The following is an 18,825-nucleotide window of genomic DNA, read 5'->3' as shown; positions in this document are numbered from 1 at the left end:
GACTTCACATACGGAATCGGAGAATCAAATTTAGCCTAGGGAGGTCTGGGGAAGCCTCGGCCCACGCACAGCCGCCACTCGCCGCCGTACACGGTTGTCGGCGGCCCCGACTTGCCGGAAAAATCAACTATTTCTAAAAATTCTCAAACTTCCCAGAAATGAAGATCTCAGTGAGTAAAGCAAGTTTTATACATGTGGCCAAGCCTAATTTGGCAGGGAAAAGCCTCAAATCACCATGAACTCATCGAAACCCTAGAATTTGGGTGTTCTTGATTCGATCAATCCACAACACCACCGCCCCTAAAACTATTTGAGCTTTGTTCCTGACCTCTAGGGAAGTGTTTTGGTAGTGGTGATTGAAGGTAAGTGTTTCAGAAATGGGTAGATCGCCGCCTAGTCACGCATAAAGCCGTGCATCGGCCTTCACGAAATTGGACCTAAAACTCTCTGTTTTTTGGCTGAAATGGTGGATGGGAGGCCACATGAGTGATTTGCAAGTGATGGATGGTGGTGATCAACCAGAAAAATGACGAAAATTCGTCGGATTTGGAACCGGGTCAAAATTGGGTTGTACACGAGTTGAAAGGGAAGGGTTCATGATCCCGTGCCTCTCACTTTTCACTCCTTTCTTCCCTTCTCTTCCTCCCATTGGTCCACTCACCTCTTCCTTCTCTGATTCGTCCACCTCCCATCAGATGAGAGCTTCCTCCCCCATAGCACATTCCCTCACTTCTGATTGTTTACGCTTCTCACGTGGTGGGAAGTTTTTAATTAATTTATATCTAAACTTTAAATTACTAATTTCAAACGTCTGTAACTATACTGATATGATCCGGACTCACAAACGGCTTTCGCCTATGCGTTCGTACTAACGAGTACTACTCAAATACGCTAAAAGAATAAGTCATACGTTTTCTCTAGATGATAGTCAACGTAAGTCAAAGTCCTTACCTCTAGAGGCATTTTCGTTAATTCCCTCAATTAAAATAAATAAAAACGTAATTTCAGAGACGGGTTGTCATAAAAAAATTCAAATATAACGGCTAGCTAACGTCAGTTAACCATTGCATTCAAATTTGTGGTCTGGCCCGGGGCTAGCTGGTTGGTTGGGTAAGGCCAACCGATTGGCTCTTTGGTCCTTTTTTGTCTCGTGGGGCCCACAAACCATTTGGCCTAGCCCTCGGTTGAAAATGATTTTCGGGCTATTTTCAGCCCTCTGGCCCTCTGGACCTTTCAGTTGGAGATGGCCTAAATCCACAAATTCGGGCCCTTGAAATTTGATCAAATGACTAAAGTTATTACAACTTTTCAAAGAGACCCATGTTTTTAACCGTTTGATTAAATTTCAAAAATCCAAATTGATAGATTGATGAATTTGATGGAAAGGATCTGGAAATGATCCATTTCCATTGCTCACAAATGGGCAGCCAGTAGAATACCTGTATGCTATTGTTCATGTCAAAAAGGCTCGTGTTGCCATCACCTTGTCATATCTGAGCTAATCCTTTACAACATTAGCATCACTTCAATATCAAATCAATGCATTATTTAGATCTATGTCAGCCATACAAATAAAGTTTGTGGGTTTGGATTAGAATAAGACATTAGCTCCTGTTGGACTGTTGAAAATGATTGTTAACTACTAATATTTAAATAGATAATAGTTAAGGTTTACATTGATACGTATAATCAACGTTATAAATTGAGTAACTAATTTATTTATATCAATTTACTTTTCTTATGTTGTAAGTTACGCGTATAATATTCGTTCTTAAAAATACTTAAAATTTTAGTTTTTAAATCTATTACCAGCGACTTAACATGTTGATGTATAAATTTATGGTTTCATAATTAAACTAAGAAATATTCCTCACACGAATACTGATGTAAAATATATACATATATAATTCGAGTCAAATGTTGGATATGATTCCTTGTATAGGACATGGATCCTCTTAGGTTCCATTGGTCGTAATCCACCAAATCTCATAATTTTGATCATTGAAATTTGATTTAACGGTTAAAATTATTATAATTTTTATTATAAAGTAAGCTCCTATTTGTAATCGTTAAATTAAATTTTAATGGTCCAAATTAGGAATTTGATGGATTAAAACCAATGGATCCGGAGAGGATCCATGTTCCCTTGTATAGTTCTGTTAATACATCTCTACAAAATAATTGAATAGTCGCATCTTTGTCTGACAATATCTTATTAATGGCCAGTGCAAAACATCAATTTATTGCTTAGAACGGCTGCAAATCGAAGAGTCTAGCAAACAAAAGAAGAACGCAAATCGTATATGGAGAAGGCTTTTGAGGCTTAGGCCATAAAATTAATATTTGTTGTATCTATCTTTATGTGTACATATTATTTTATTATATATAATAAAATTTAAAATATTTAAGTATAATAATGGACGTCATATCGACAATATGCATGTATAAAAAAAATTATAAAATTATGAAATCACATTCAATGAGCGTCAAATCAAACACAAAAGAAAATAATAACTTGAATTGGACAGTCGGATTGAGACATTGAGTAGGGTTTCCAATTTGATAAGTTAATGCAGATTAACACTGCTATGACTAAAGGTTGAATCACCTAATTATTAAAAAAATATCACTGATAATCTTAAGAAGTGACTCGTAAATCAAATAGATATTGTACGCAATGGCAGAGTTAAACATAAACCACGAGCAGCCCTGGCTCTCCATTTCTTTTTGTCCCTTGTTATCCTAATTTATATATGTATATAATGTATAAGCACAAATGTGAAGATTGTTAGCCTTGGGGCTGTTTTGTATTTGTGTTTTTGCTTTGGGGCCTCTGGTTTTTGTTGGTGCTGACGGTGAATCCGCCGACCTAAGCATTGGAATGGCGAGTTGCACGGTGATTGTGATGGTGACAATTTTCATCAACGGACTGGTCTAATTTGGTTATCACGTGCTTTATTTAAATTTGTCTTTTCGGATTAATTGCAGCTTATTTTTATGTTTATTTCATTTAACATTTGTAATATCTTCTTCTATCAATGAAGTTCATGTTAATTGGCCCAAAAAAAAGAGAACCTTTACGGTGGAATAATAAAGAGAGATAACCACTCCTCTTCTACACTTAATACTCATGTAACTAATATATATATATAGGATCCGGGGACGCACTTTTGACATACGTGGGTTTTATTCTGTAATGTATTTCAACGATTCAACAATTTACTTTTATAACTTAGCTTAAAGATCATGTTAACCAAAAATCACCAAAATTCGAAACTATATTACAATTGGATTAAATTTGGTGTTTTTTTGTAGGATCATATTCGTTCATTTTCTTCACTACAAAATGAATGCCTTAGTGCTTTTGGATTTATCCTCCTCTTTTTTTTTTTTTACAAATATGAGGATGTACAAAAATAAAGATGATTTAAATCATTGAAATATTTTACGAAGTTAACCCTACAACATATGCGTTAAAATATGTATAAAAAACAGATGTCTACAGATTTTAACTAATATATATTAAGCTTTATATCTTATGTTTGGCCCCCGAACTTGAAGTTTTAGCTCCACCCATAAATTTGTACAACTACATATTGCTCGTGATGTGACTCGACAATGAGAGAATGCTAAGACTAAATGACTTAGTTATTCTGAGACCGCTGAAATCAGTTGATTGAATGAAACTTTCAAAGCGACTCATCAACCAATATGACCATGAACAGTCGGTGAAGACGACTTTTTTTTTTTTTTTTAGTGTATAGTGACCTTCTATTTGTTAATAGTAAACATCATAACCTTGTAATGTGTATATTGGCGTGGCCACATGAAGTTATATAAAGTAATGTACAAATTAGGAAGCGTTTAATGCTTCATGTTAACAATTTAATATCAACAGATGGATAACGACCTCCCATCTTGCTGATCGTACTCACCCAGGAACACGGCTCGTTGAAAAATCTCAACCACATGGATACAAGTGGTTATATATTTAAAAAAATATATATGTATATTATATGATACTTGGTATATCAAGTTGTGTACTAAAAAATTTCTCCCTAACTACAGAAGCTACGTACTATCAACTTTAACAAATCAAAAGATTCATTCTTAATAAAAATAATGAACTTTATCTACCACTTATGTAATAAGACCTTATTTTTTTGGTAAATAAGAATGCCATATTTGTGACCACTTGATACCGAGCTTCACACTCGCTCTCTAAAATACAAAACTAATCTAATACGATCATTGTTTGGACTGCATTGGTACATAATCTAATTAATTTTGGATTAATATGTGATGAGAAATGTAGGTAAACCGTGTTATTCTACCAATTAATTTGTGTACCATCTCTTTGATTGAAAGAAAGAAATTATGGTGCGATATTGTAATACCTTCACATGAAGGATCAATTGGCAACACAAGCTACTTATACAATAGCAGAGTGACTTAGAGACAACTTTTTTTTTTTGTTTGTTAAACCGCAAAGTTAATCTTATTTTAGCATTGCTATCATGGAAAGTGGCTATGAGGTGAATTTATTAATAAAAAAAGAAGTTATTAGAGACTATTTAACTAATAACAAACTACTTAACCAAGTCTAACAACCCAATGCATCAAATGATGTCACCCATCACTAAATCATTTTTTGTTGGTCAAAATTTATATCATTCAACATAAACTTTTACTCATGTTTAAGAATGTGCATTGGTTATATCGCGTGCCATATTCTTGTACCGCACTGTGTTTTTTCAGATAAAGAGGTTGAGTTCATCTTTAGTTTTTTACCGGTAAGTCTCACTTATATTAGAGATGTGATACGATAATGTAGCTTATCTATAACATTATCCAAATGTAAAACCACAAACAGATTATAACTTGATTAGTCGAAAACTCATCCGAATTTGTTGATTGTAATCATAATTAAATTCCTAATCAACCACTGACCACGTAAGTATGGCTTTCACAGTAATGACCAACACTTGAAGAATGATGAATCACGAAATTCCTTGAACCCAAATAAAAAACCCAGAAAAAACTAGATCATGCCATATTGTCATGGGCAATTAAAGATGGGTGAACCACAAATACGGACCAACACCATCCATGATCCATCTAGTATTGTCTTTATCATGTGAGATACGATTGGACGTAGGATCTGTATAGTAACTGAAGTTGGTACCTTTGGGATAAGAGTTGTTACTTGTTGCCCAACAAAATGTTGAGTTTGATGATCACAATACGTGGAAAGTCATGCTCGTACAAACCCAACTCATCAAACCCACGATCTCCAGAATAAGTTACCTACACGGGAGACATATATTCATTATCTCTATCACATACTATATGATATGGAATACGTCATACAACTAGTAAAATAACGAGAATGTGAACATAATATCATTGTATGAAAGTTTTTTCATTGATATTATCTGTCAATGCATCGATAAATAGTCAGCAATATTTAAAGGTGTTGTTTTTTAGTTTTCTTTATTTTGTATTTCTAGTTAAAGACATTGCTAAAAGTCGTAGATGGTTGTAAGATCAAAATCAAAGTATACAAAAGGGAATATGTATACAAAATCGAAAAGAGCACGAACACACATGGAAGGGAGATGGGTCAAAGGGCTTACTTGCAAGTTGCATTTTTCTTTTTGTTATGAGCACGTCTCTGACACGACCGATCCTCCAAATGTGAATATTAATAAAATATTTGACCATATAATATAGATTTCACACCCATAATTCATGCAATTTAAGTAAGAAATAAAATCATCCACAAAAAGAAGAAAGGACAGGAAAATATGTGTAGAGACATAGAATTGTCACATTTTAGAATTATTAAACCAAAACTATCAATACACACAAAATTTCACACCAATACGTTCATATCAAAATTCATACAATTATATTATTAGATTTTTTAGACTCTCTGATTAAACCAAAAAAAAAAAAAAAGAAATGATCTTGCTTTTGTTATTACGGTGTATGCTATACATTCTCGTGTTTATTGCGAGTCATGTTTAAGACTTGTGAACTAAAGATGAATAACTGCTAAACCCAATAAGTAAGGATAATACTTGCATTTTTTCCTTTAGGGGTATGAGCTCATTCACTTGCAAATAACGTAATTTCATCATAGATATTTCATAATCAGAAATGTTCAACTTCTTAATCTTTATTTAAAGATTGTCGTTACGAAAAATCATTCAAATATGAGACCGTATAGTCATTCTAATGTATCAAATAAATCAATGGTTGATTATTAATAGTTACTTGATACTTATACTATTGATTCTTTTTATTCATTTAGATGACTTATTGATCTCAAATTCGAAATAAAATTTCTACGATAGAAAAATGTTATTTGCAAATGTGAGAATGAATTCATTCCAATTAACGATGGAACGCAAATACTATGCATAAACTAATGAATTAAATAAGAAAACAAAAGAAACCTAGTCAAGGAAGTGTGCACAATTAAGTCAACCTTCTTGTATGACAGAAATTTGCTAGTTGTACTTCACCCAAAAGTCAACGATTCCTGAATCCCCAGTAACCCCTTTGTGATCCTCTCTCTCTCTCTCTCTCTCTCTCTCTTTCTCTCATAAATACCCCAATACATATCACTTCCTCTCCAAACTTCCTCTACACAAAAAACTCCCTCTTCTTTCTTTTCCTCTCTCTTTTCCCCCCACAAAAAACCCTACAGATATTCTTAGTTATTCACCATCTCTTCTTAGTTTTCTGCACCACCTCTCTTAGATTACCAGCCATGGTGGTGGCATCTCCAAACCCAACTCGCAACGAAAAGATCCAGGCCGTTGATCTTCCCATCATAGACCTCTCAGCCGAGAGGTCACAAGTGAGGAAGCTCATTGTCAAAGCTTGTGAGGACTATGGTTTCTTCAAGGTCATCAACCATGGCGTCCCAAAAGACATTATATCCAAAGTGGAGGAGCAAAGCCTCAGCTTCTTTGCCCAACCAGTGTCCGAGAAGCAAAGGGCAGGGCCTTCCGATCCCTTTGGCTATGGCTGCAAGAACATAGGCCTCAATGGTGATACGGGAGAGGTTGAGTACCTTATTTTCAACACAAACCCAATTTCCATTGCTCAAAGATTCAAAACCATCTCAAATGAGCCTACAAAATTCAGGTACTGTCATTCTACACTCCTTACAAGTATATTTTTTATTTATATTATAAAAAATTTGAAGTATAGAATGAGATTTTTAAAATGTTAATAATAATTCTCTCTCTCTCTCTATATATATATATTTATATATATCTATATCCGAAAGCTATCTCAGTAGTTATTATTGGGTTTCAAATAGGTACTTTTTCTTTTGGAAGGTGGTACATGACTCGTAAAATTTAGCTAAAATTTATTTAATGTAGGACGGGCGGAGCTATCTCAGTAGTTATTATTGGGTTTCAAATAGGTACTTTTTCTTTTGGAAGGTGGTACATGACTCGTAAAATTTAGCTAAAATTTATTTAATGTAGGACGGGCGGGGGAAGGGGTAACAATTTTTTGTAGGTCTAGGTACAAACTGTTCATTAGTTAGCCATGTACTTTTAAAGAAAATGATGGGCTCATTTGAAAGTGTGTGTGTTTTTTTTTATAAGAGGTACTTCAAGTTTCTTTTTCAGAATTCAGGGTTTAGGATTTCAAAACTTGGTTTTTAAGTCTACTGTTTAATCTTTTCTTTTTCTCTATCAGAACAAACAAACTCATTTAAAAGAAGATAAGTTGATCAGCTGCAAAATTGATTCAAATTCAAACAAACTTGATGATTTTAGTTTCTCTTTATTTCTTATTTATCCAATTTCTCTTATGATTCGAATTCATTTCAAATATTTCTTTGAACACAAACCTTTATTTCTCCGTAAAAAATTATTTCTAAGAATTATTATTGACATTTCAAAATAATAATTCTTCACTAAATAGAAGTGCAAATAAGTTGGAATTTGGAATAACTATTTGAAAAGGGAAGTATTATTGGCACTCCAAAAATCTCATTCTACCCTCTTCATAAGTGTATTTTTCTTTCTAAATATAGAAAATTTGGATTGTAGAATGAGAAATTTGGAGTGCCAATAACAATTCCGTTTGAAAATGTTAATGACAAATTTCTTCATTTTTTATATATGGAAAATCAAAATTAAATTAAAATTGAAAAGTAAGAGATAGAGGAAACCCATTTAGTTATTCACGTGACTTGTTAAAATCTAAACAAACACTGAAAAGTTACAAGGAAACAAAGAGAAATTTTATTTGAACCCATACAACATTTTTCTATATCAAACTTACGTTTTACATCCATATTATTTTTAATTAAATAATCAATTTTTCTTTAAATCCAAATTTACTATCTAAACTATACTCACAAACTCAATTCAATATATAATTCATCTTTACACCTATTTAGAAAATAAAATCCCAAATGAGTGAATGAAGAATTAAGATTTTTGTCATGGCAACCAATTGTTATAGATGAATTGATTAGCATCATCAATTTGTTTTTTAAACTTTTGCAACATCGGTTTGGAGTGCAAGGTTGTTAGGAAATGATCTTCGCCAAGCTCTTAATAGAGTAGTCCAAGTAGCTAGCCTGAATGTGATTCAACTAAGTGAGGAATTTGTAATTCAAGATTAAACAGTTCAGTAGCTGCTAGGCAAGCAGTTGAACTAGTACTTTGGAATTTGAATCATGTAAAATTATGTAGACACCTTAGTGAAAATATATTTCAATAGAACTTCTCATCACGTTTTATTGAAGGATCATGGCAAGAATTTTCATTTGAGTGATATATGCTGCTTTTACATGCATAAATAGTTGAATTGGAAGCAGAACTGAACAAATAACAAGAAGAGGACTCACACTTTAAACATGCACTCGTAATGACATGGAAAACATTTCGATGTGTTGAAAGCTTTCTGACTCTTTTGTTTCTTGTGGTGATATTGCTTGTAATTATTGCTCTTGTTGATCGAGTTAACATGAAGCTAGAAAGGAAATGAAAAGCAACCTGATTTGATTATTAGGTGATCGTAGGGTTTTATGGCAGTTCTTAGGAATTTAGTCAGAATGAACGTAGGATAAAGATTGTGTGATTGTAGAACTTAATTATTGAGAATGAGTTTATTGATAAATTTTATTTTTATTTTTAATTTCATCTTGTACTTGATGATAATTATGCAATATATTAAAATAGACAATTCATATTTAGAATTTAAGTTGAATGTAGAAAAAAATTAGATGAATTCAGATAAAATTTTCCAAATTGAAAAGTAAGAAATAGAGGAAACCCATTTGGTTATTCACGTGACTTGTTAAAATCTAGACAAGCACTGAAAAGTTACAAGGAAACAAAGGGAGATGACTACCTCTTCTCGACTCCTAGCTGTCAGTGACACACTCACTGAATCAGACACTCCTCTTCCTCCTCTCTGTCAATAGTATAGATTGTACACAAATTACAGAGCTAGCATGTATTCCATTATTTGAAGGAAATCAGAAAGGAGAAAGATCGAGTACAAAATTGTTGTACCATTATTGTGATGAAAATTGGGGAATCAGAATGACGAGTCAGAGGCAGTGTCACATCAAGAGCGTCAAATCATATCAAAAAATAATAAAAACAAATATGATTTTATGTTGTTATATTTTTATTAATAAAAAGAATTTTGTTAATCAGAAGTTTAGATTATTGTGTATAGTTTATATCTAATCTCGGTTGTATATCTCAGCATGGAGTTAGAAAGTGACCACTTTTTAGACTTTGTTGTACATAAAAACTAACAAGACAATGGTACTGAAAAAATGGAGTCAGAGCAAGAAGACGAACTGCTTATTAAAATAAATAAGAGATAAATTTTCATGAAACAAGTTCACACTACTAATCTCTCGAGTTCTTAATACTTAGTACCAAGCCATGTAGAGAAACTCTTGTACAGTATCTTCTATAAGTGATCTAAAACGTTATGGTAGCCATGAATTCGTTTTAGGATCCATCGGTTTCATGCAGAAAGTGAAAGAAAGTGAAAGAACTGCAAGCTAGACTGTGGGTTCTGAATATCCTGATGAATTGAGTGGTATTGTCTGAACAGCTCGGCAGTGAGTGAATACATTGCAGCAGTTAGGGATTTGGCATGTGAGCTCTTGGATCTGATTGGTGAGGGATTGTGGGTCCCTGACACATCAGTCTTCAGTAGGCTGATCAGGGACGTCGACAGTGACTCGGTCTTCAGGCTCAATCACTACCCGCATCTGCACAACAAGAAGGACATCTGCAAGGATAATGATACGTCACCATCCTCCATCAGTAACATCAGCAAGGTAGGGTTTGGGGAGCATTCCGACCCTCAGCTCCTCACCCTCCTGAGGTCCAACGACGTGGGCGGCCTCCAAATCTCTCCACAAGATGGGGTGTGGGTCTCCGTCCCCTCTGACCCCACGGCCTATTGGGTTAATGTGGGTGACGTGTTGCAGGTTGGTCGATTTTCTCTCACCCTCTCTCTCTTGTTTCTCTTTCTAGATATTCACATGTCATGGTAATCATAACAATCTTAAAAAGAAGACTTTGAATTGATTGAGACTGACTGAGAACTGATTTTGAGTAATCGCTGCAATTTTTTGACTGCATGTAGCCTTTGCATTTTATGGTAAGTGGGGGCCCAGAATTTCAGTCTATAACCAACCAGTGTGTGTTCTTAGCCTGGGGGATTCGCCCCATTGGGTAATTGATGACTGCCCATATTTGAAAGCAGATTGGAACTGAAAAGTGCTTTGGTTAAATGGAAGCATGCCATTTATGGTGTGTTTAAGACAACCTCACAAAAACTAGGTCATTTTTCCTATCAAGTTAATTTAATTGTGTCCAAGGAATATGAATATCATAAGTAATTATACACCTAGACCTAATCCCCTTTATGTTCCCTTTGGGTTGGTTTCCTTTGTTCAGGCAGTCATAGTCCTTCCTTTGAATATGAGCTTTGTGGGTTAAAGCGTGCTGACTGATGATAATCTCACAATTTATCAATGATTGATAGTTGTGCATGGGTAGCTGTCAGTCAATGTTGAAGGTGAATCCTACAACTTATCAATGATTGACATCACATGCATACGTTTAACACTTGTCGCTGAAACAACTAATGTATTTATTCGTAGAAGTTAGAACAAAAATGGGGGAGAATCATGATAAACCTTAACTTACCCCAAGTCATAACAATAAGAATTGTCCCACTGAGTATTAAAAAATAGGAAAGAGTATTCATACTTCTTAAAAAATTTAAACCAGGGTTTGCATACTTCTTAAAGAACCCAATTCAACCTAGAAAGGTTCTCGTTAGGTAGTCACGTCTCATGATAAGGGACATTCCTTTTTGGTTGGAAATGAAAACAACTTCTCATACATAATTGAAAGTTTTTTTTTTTTTTTTCAAATATGGAGATATACAATTGAGTGTACTAGCTTGTCTGGTTGAAGTGACTTTATGCTTTTCCAAGTACAACTTTCTTAAAGGTCATTAAAAAAGTTTGGCAATCAATTTAATATCAAATCATGAATTATATCGATAATAGAAGTGAGACCTATGAACTTGCATAAATTCATAATGTAGTCCCATGCTCATAGACAACATCTTCAATAATAGTAAAATACTGTTGCTTTTGTTTAGTTGAATTGTTTTTTTCACTAATGTTACCCTTAATATTGAAGGCCATGACAAATGGAAGATTTGTGAGCGTTAGACATAGAGCCTTAACCAATCCATCAGAGTCTAGAATGTCAATGGCGTATTTTGCTGCTTCCTCCCTGAACGCATGTTTGAGTGCTCTTCCAGAAATGGTCACACCGGAGAAGCCTCGGCTCTACAAACCCTTCACTTGGGCTGAGTACAAGAAAACCACGCACTCTCTACGCCTCGGCGAAAACCGTCTTAACCTCTTCAGAATTTCTACCAATGATGAATGCTTCATAGATCAACCGCTGGAATGAGAAGTCATAGAGAAAAAGAAGAGGAGGAAAGTGAAAATTCTTACTGCATTGTGAAGCGAAGCAGCCTTTTTCTTTCTTTTTTGTTCTTCATGCATTCGGTTTTCCCGAAGTTTTTCTTACTCATAGCGAAAGTCATAGACTTTGTACTTATGTATGGGAAAATGTTGTACTTAATTAGGTTATCAATGAAAGAAAAGGAAGAAAAAATTAATCTCAAGACCTATGGTCTATATTTAGTTTATTTTTTATATAGAAAAAAATTGAGATAAAGAATCAAACTCTTATTGTGAATGTGAATATGGCTTCTGATATTATTATTTTTATTTAATTGAAAAACTGAAGATGAACATCAAACTTTTATTGTGAATGTGAATAAATGAATGCTCTATTATTTGAGATTGAAACCCTACCATCAAAATGATTGATCTTAGGTTTGATAAGATCTTAGGTTTCTAGGCTGTGTACAGTGTATGTATTCATTTAGTTTCAAAAGAAAAGGTTCAACTATCTGTCTTGGTGCAATTCTCAAAAAGAAGAAAATTTTGCCCGCATGCACGTGGGACTCTGTGTACAGGAAAAAAAAAGGTTCCTTACACTTAAAAATAACTTATTTTTACAATTTTGGGTGAAAAAAAAATTGAAAACATGAAGCAACAAAAATGAGTTTATTCTCACAGCACAGCAGAAATAGTTTTTTTTTTTCAAAGAATAGCAATGCCAAACCAACCTTTATTTTGGTGCAACCATGCAAGTGTCCAACTCATGGCATCGAATATGAGAAAGTGGTGAGATTCTTATGTATCATCGTCTAATCTTTGGCAGGTAACCTTCTAAAGATTGTTTTCCTACCTTACACCACGGACTAGACTGTACCATAATAATCTTCAATTCAAATATAAGAAAGTGGTGAGATTCTTATGTATCATCGTAATATATTCTCGTGAATTTACGACATTCATTTTCTAACCTGTAAACTTGTATATATGTAAAATATAATTTTGATTATACGTAAGGATTTATGTCTCGACATCGTTGCTAATAGGACATAAAGTATGATGTAAGATGATGTGGAGGGTAAGAATCTAACCAAAAACCATCACAATTATTTGCTAGGTTTATGGATCTGGATACAAAGAATTATTGAAATAGGTAAGACTAGTGACTAACAGGAGTTGTGTGGCCCCCAATTGCATCCTGCAGCCCAAGCACGAAGAAAAATCACACAGAAAGCTGCAAATGTTCTTCAGCCAAAACCACTCGTTTAATTTTTTCCGGAAATCATCTTTTTATTTTATATGTTTCGTGATTTATAATCTAAACGCCCCTATCTTAAGCACGAAGTCTATGAATTGAGTACAAAATGTGTTGAGAAGGATTCCTTCAAAACCTTGAGCAGCAAAGAATTGTTCTTAAATTAGTTAGGTATTAAGTAATCTACTCGGATGAACCTAATTCCAACGCACAAAATGAAATAAGAGAATTAATTTGTTAAATCATGTAAATGGCTAAACTCCGTTCAAATTTATTACATTTTCCACATCGTACAATGATACATGTAAATTGTTAAGCCATAGAAACATAGGAGACATGAGCTAAAAGGCTCTCCTAAAATCAATCTGTACTTCAATGGGGTATATGTTATCCACACACCTCTTTTTATTTTCCACACTCCTCTCAATTTCCGATTGTTAGATCGAATGAATTGAAGAGAATCACTGGATATTAGAAACTAACAAGGGGTGTATGAAGTAAAAATAGGTGTGCGGATAGAAATTACAGAAGAATATGCAGTTTACACCTGCTGGCTGTTAGAGAAACTCCAATGCCTATCCTTATTTTGGACCAAGTCACCTCCGAACCATCATCCACGGTTTTGTTAGTTACCCACGTTCACCGCGTTGCCCACAAGCACCGAGCATAAATATATCCTTGTCATTAGACCGCAACCTGAGATTTTGCTGCAAAGCGTGAACACTTCTTCCGACTAGTTTTGTTGAGAACACAAACGCAAGTCTCGAGAAGTTCATAATCTTCCTCCCAAAACAACAATGACGCTTTCTCGGGGTTCTCCAAAAGCATCTTCGAGGTTAGGTAACCAGCAATTGTCCACGTCTGGTGAAGCCGGGATTGCTTGCCTACAAATCTCCCACTTTTTGTGTCATAGTATTCGGGCCAGTGATCCATAGAAAGCCTCTTTTCTGCCAAAGCAACTGCCTTTTCCGCTAATTCTGTCCTCCCCATCTTGATGCAAGCCAATGTGAACTAAGATAATTATAAAAGACAGAGTTACAGAAAATCAGATAATCGGGTTGCAGCACATAGTATACAGGATTTATAGAACTAAGGACAATCGGTAGGGGCACAGAATAACTCTCTGGATCACCTCCACAAAGTAACCCCAAAAAAGAAAGCGAAATGATCTAAAGAAACTCCTTTTATGGACATACCTGCCATAGGAGGGTTGGCCAAGATCCACCATTATGATATGACCAAGGCCTACAAGTGGAGACAATAAGTGCATAAGCAATAATTCCACCGGGAGAAAAGCTTGTAGTCAGAAGATTTGCAGAACAATGAGGTATACATAAGTAACAAAGAGAATAAAATTTGTAGAGCCTCACGTGTTTTTTGGGTCACCACCAGTAGTTATTCGCCATTCTTCATACTCCAGAGCGGGGAAGCAAATTTTAAGGGGCATTTGAGCCACGAAATCATCCCATTTGGACTCAATCAAATTCAAAATACCCTCATTCTGTTTTTGGGTACCCAGAGATGATACAATGGACCAAAGATTTCCAAGAGTGAAGAACCTAAAATCCATATGAGCAGGTTGCAGATTGCCAATGAGGTAACCACCTTCCTCAGGAATCCAATCTACTAACCAAGAGGGAATTTGATCTGGATAGATATTGAACTTGTTGATGGCATCTGTGGAATATTCCTCTGTCTTGTAACGATAAATCTCATTGATCTTCTTCATATCCGCCCAATAATACTCTCTGATGTGAAATGAGAGTGCACTAAGTCGGTTATTCACTGCAGTCACCAAATCTTTTGTTCCGTCATTGACAATGAGCATTTCACGTGAGCATCGTAAAGCTGAATAAAACAATGCCTGTATAACCAGATTTGTTAAGTAAAGTACAAACCAGAGAGGCAAGCAAAATAAGGGGCCAAATAAGAAGGCAAGCAGAGGGCTAGTGTTCTATCTAATTTATAAATTAACCAATTTAAGCCACCATTCCCTTGGGGGACACTATGATAGTTAGGAGTTTTCTCTTAAGAAATATTGGACACAACCGATGGTGTGACTTCTATAGAAAGAACAACGGACAACAAAACCCAGCTAGAAGCCTAGGATATGACACGTATAAAGGCACTAAACATTCTTACATTTTCAAACTTACTTGGATTTCGAGAGGGTGTCCATGAATACCCATCCGTCTATCAATCATACAGGACCCATCAGTGACCAACAGGGTTGGAAACATGTCAAATCTATTTTTTAAACACAGATTAAGAATCAGCCTTATGCCTGTCTGGAACTCCACCCTTTCTTGTAATGCATAATCACCCGTAATCTTTCCATAAGCTCTCAACAAGATAATCCACCACAACCCTGTCATAGTAATTCAAATATAAATCAGATACTATCTAACTAATTGTAAGATTGTAATGTCAATATGGTCTCCAACTCTCCCCTCTGCATCACTTATCCCAACCTAAAATGGACAAGAAAAACCTGAAACAGTACTTTATATATGTCACAGTAACCAGCAATTAAGATTAGATTACCTGAATCAACAGGTGCTACACGGCCGATGGCTGATTCACCAAAATCAGGATCTAAAACTTCCTCAAATTCTCCAGGGCTTCCATCAAGAGGAACAGTCCTCACTTTGAAGCTTGCCGGCATCAACCCTTGCCCAGGGCTGTGGCAGTCCACTGTCTTCTCCCAGCTCTAACAAATGACCAAACAAGAATTAATCAGATGAGCAGTCACAAAAATGTGGCAATGCTCAATGCGGAACCAGATTACCAAAATATATTTGAATTTTGAACAGCATGCCAATTTCTATTCTTACATCACCACAGATGTCATTGGGGGTATCAATAAAGAGTTAAACATGTTAAATTTGCTAATTGGAGGAAACAACGAGATCATTTACAAAATCTCAAAATCAAAACTCTAGCAACAAAGTTGAAATAACATTGGTTTAAAAACAATCGTGGGAAGAAGAATAGACAATACAATTACAACCAAAAGTTGAATTAGCATTGGTTTAAAAACAAGCTAATGCCAACATATACGCAACTGATAAAGATTGTGTCATTACCTGTAACTGCAAAGTGTGAAGCAGAAAATTCTTGACAATCTCCGCATCCCCATTGAGCAAGAAAGCAAGTGCTGATGGGACAAAATCACGAATAAAGACCTGATCGTAATTGAGGGGTGTCTTGTCAGCCGGATCAGTAGCAGCAAGAGTTCCCACCGGATTCCCACAGTAACTAACAACGGAATCTCGAAGTAACCTCCAGGCCTCCTCTTCAATATCAGACAGCTCTCTCTCAACCTTATTGTCATTCAAACCCTTGGAATTACCTACATTTACATTTACATTCACATTTGAGCTATTTACCTCTACCCTAGACTCCTCTTCCTTAACTACATCACCATAATCCGTCTCAATGCGCTCAACCACTAAAGGTTTCACATTCAAGCCACCTTGAATGTATATACTCTCGAACGAGGTCTTCCCTTTAACCTGAGACTCCACCGAGGTTGAATGGTTCCTAATATCCGACGCTACATTCGGTATCACTAAAACACCCCTTCTCCTACTACTGCCCCTCCTACAATCAACACGGCTATTCTCCGTATAAACCCTAGACCGCCCCCAATTCGAATCGAAACCACTAAAATCTCTCCGATTCGGATCAATTACACGTAGGTACCTTACAATCTGGGAACTACAGCCACGATCGTGACTTCTGGATCGCAATTTGGACAAATTACCAGTAACTTTTCTATTCAATTTCGGCTGCCCAGAACCGAAAATTGAAGAACCTCTGTAGCCATAGCCTGTGATAATTCTACAACATGGCCTCACGCTCACGGTACAGATTCCAATACAATTGCTGCTACTCATTCTATCTATATTTACACTGATCACAAAATCCACTAATTTTTACCCCTTTTTTCTTAAAATCCAAAAATTAAGTACCAAAACTGAAATTTGTGTTGTATTTTGGTAATTACGGCTCTGTTAATCTCGAAAAAAATTCAGAAAAACAGAGCTCGATCCGACGAAATTCTTGGATTATATAAATGATCAGAATTCAAAGCTAAAATTATTAGAAAAAAGAAAAGAAAAGAAAAACAGAAAGTGTACGTTACTTACAGTTGATCTGCTCCAAGAGATTGAATGAATTCGAATGCGATGAAGAGAGAGAGCGTGTTCGATTGGGAAAGTCGGTTGATACCCGCGGTTTTATAACCAACGGAAACGGTAAAGTTAAGTGGGACCTCTATTTGTAATTACATTAATAGCCCTGCGTGTGCAGGGTTATAGGTGCGTATTCGAGAAAGGGGTGACGTTTTTAAACGAGGCTAAATTTGTCCTTGTACTATCAATTGGGTCCGTTGCGGGGACCCACGGTGTCTCGGTCTTAGGAATTAAAAAATGTGCGGAAATCAATAAAGCGCGCGTCTGCGGGTTTGATATTTAGATGACGTGGAGGATGAGCATGTTTTTGGATGACGTGGAGGATTGGGTAAGAGGCGAGGTTCCAACAGCGACGGAGGAAAATCTATACGGAAACGCGTGCGTACAAGTAGGTTGAGTGCTTTGACCAGAAGTATCCGTCAACAGACGATGACGATGAGCATGTCTTGCACGTTACCGTTAGAATCTAACTTCAGATTTGGGTCAAGAATATTGGGCTTGGAGGCTTCACATAGGGGTGGGTTCGGTTTAATTCGGTTCGGTTTTTTGCCAAAATCGAAACCAAACCGAAATTTCGGTTCGGTTCGGTTCGGTTCATTTTTTTTTCGGTTTTTTTCGGTTCGGTTTTTTTTCGGTTCGGTTTCGGTTTTTTGTTTTTTTTTTCTTTCAAAAAATGAAAAACATTGAAATTTTAAATTTTAACGTATCCAACACAATCATAACACAAACATTCTAACTATAATCAAAGACAATGAAAATAAACATTTAAAGTTGAACTAAAATCATCAATCAAGTCTTCCAAAGTCCAAACTAACAACATCACAACACAAAAATCGTACAAATGACTTAGAAAAGTTAAATTGTATGATGTTGTTCAAAGATCAGGGTTGTTTGCTTGTAACTGCATGTTGACAACTTGATTAGTAAAAGAAATGCGTGGGTGGATTTATTTAGTGTGTGTTGGATTCTTTTCCATCAAAAATTCCCTAAGTAATCTACCCAAAATAAATGTTTATAGATTCTGTTACATGTTATATGAGAGTAGATTTGGAAAAGAAAGCTGAGACAAAAGTAGACAGTGCTATGGAGATGGATGTAGGTACTTCAGGATGAGGTTTGGCTCCGGAACCTTATATGGGGGATAAATAATAGGTTAGGGTTTAAAGTTTTTATAGGACTTTTTTTTAATATTTTGAGCTTAAAGTTTGGCAACACATTGGGTTTAGCATATTTTAACTTACAAATTGGGTTTAGAAAATAATATCCAAAACAAATAATTAAATAAAAAAATTAATTTAATTAATTCGGTTCGGTTCGGTTTGGTTCGGTTTCTAGATCACTAAAACCGAACCGAACCAAAAGAATTCGGTTCG

The 18,825-nt window shown here is 35.4% G+C and overlaps 2 protein-coding genes across 5 annotated transcripts; one reads left to right on the top strand and one right to left on the bottom strand.

The window, feature by feature from the left end:
- Positions 1-6,650: 6,650 nt before the first annotated feature.
- LOC126597333 (gibberellin 2-beta-dioxygenase 2-like) lies at positions 6,651-12,222 on the top strand. Of its 4 annotated transcripts, XR_007614214.1 has the most exons (5): positions 6,651-7,158; positions 10,117-10,498; positions 10,657-10,853; positions 10,971-11,091; positions 11,727-11,825. XR_007614214.1 is itself a non-coding variant. In XM_050264119.1 (3 exons), exons 1-3 carry the CDS (start codon positions 6,779-6,781, stop codon positions 12,003-12,005), a joined length of 1,041 nt encoding a protein of 346 aa, XP_050120076.1. In that variant the 5' UTR covers positions 6,651-6,778; the 3' UTR covers positions 12,006-12,222. The 4 variants fall into 4 exon arrangements, 2 of the variants coding, with proteins under 2 accessions (XP_050120076.1, XP_050120077.1); XR_007614215.1 differs by lacking the exon at positions 10,657-10,853 and having other exon boundaries at positions 10,117-10,502; positions 10,975-11,091; XM_050264119.1 differs by lacking the exons at positions 10,657-10,853; positions 10,971-11,091 and having other exon boundaries at positions 11,727-12,222.
- Positions 12,223-13,489: 1,267 nt separating this feature from the next.
- On the bottom strand, positions 13,490-17,480 carry LOC126597330 (alkaline/neutral invertase A, mitochondrial-like). Its single transcript, XM_050264115.1, has 6 exons — positions 16,343-17,480; positions 15,801-15,966; positions 15,413-15,624; positions 14,627-15,120; positions 14,453-14,501; positions 13,490-14,267 (listed from the first exon to the last, which is right to left on the bottom strand). The coding sequence occupies exons 1-6, from the start codon at positions 17,153-17,155 to the stop codon at positions 13,941-13,943; spliced, it is 2,061 nt and encodes a 686-aa protein (XP_050120072.1). The 5' UTR covers positions 17,156-17,480; the 3' UTR covers positions 13,490-13,940.
- Positions 17,481-18,825: the final 1,345 nt, after the last annotated feature.

This window comes from Malus sylvestris, chromosome 13 (assembly GCF_916048215.2).
Source record: "Malus sylvestris chromosome 13, drMalSylv7.2, whole genome shotgun sequence".
Lineage (NCBI taxonomy): Eukaryota > Viridiplantae > Streptophyta > Magnoliopsida > Rosales > Rosaceae > Malus > Malus sylvestris.
This window is presented reverse-complemented; position numbering and strand designations above follow the sequence as displayed.

Coding starts and splice junctions, on each gene's coding strand:
- LOC126597333 (XM_050264119.1), top strand. CDS start 6,779: ATGGTGGTGGCATCTCCAAACCCAACTCGCAACGAAAAGATCCAGGCC. Junction 7,159..10,116: donor AATGAGCCTACAAAATTCAG/GTACTGTCATTC, acceptor TTGTCTGAACAG/CTCGGCAGTGAGTGAATACA. Junction 10,499..11,726: donor ATGTGGGTGACGTGTTGCAG/GTTGGTCGATTT, acceptor TTAATATTGAAG/GCCATGACAAATGGAAGATT.
- LOC126597330 (XM_050264115.1), bottom strand. CDS start 17,155: ATGAGTAGCAGCAATTGTATTGGAATCTGTACCGTGAGCGTGAGGCCA. Junction 15,121..15,412: donor GACACCCTCTCGAAATCCAA/GTAAGTTTGAAA, acceptor CTGGTTATACAG/GCATTGTTTTATTCAGCTTT. Junction 14,268..14,452: donor GGCCAACCCTCCTATGGCAG/GTATGTCCATAA, acceptor TAATTATCTTAG/TTCACATTGGCTTGCATCAA.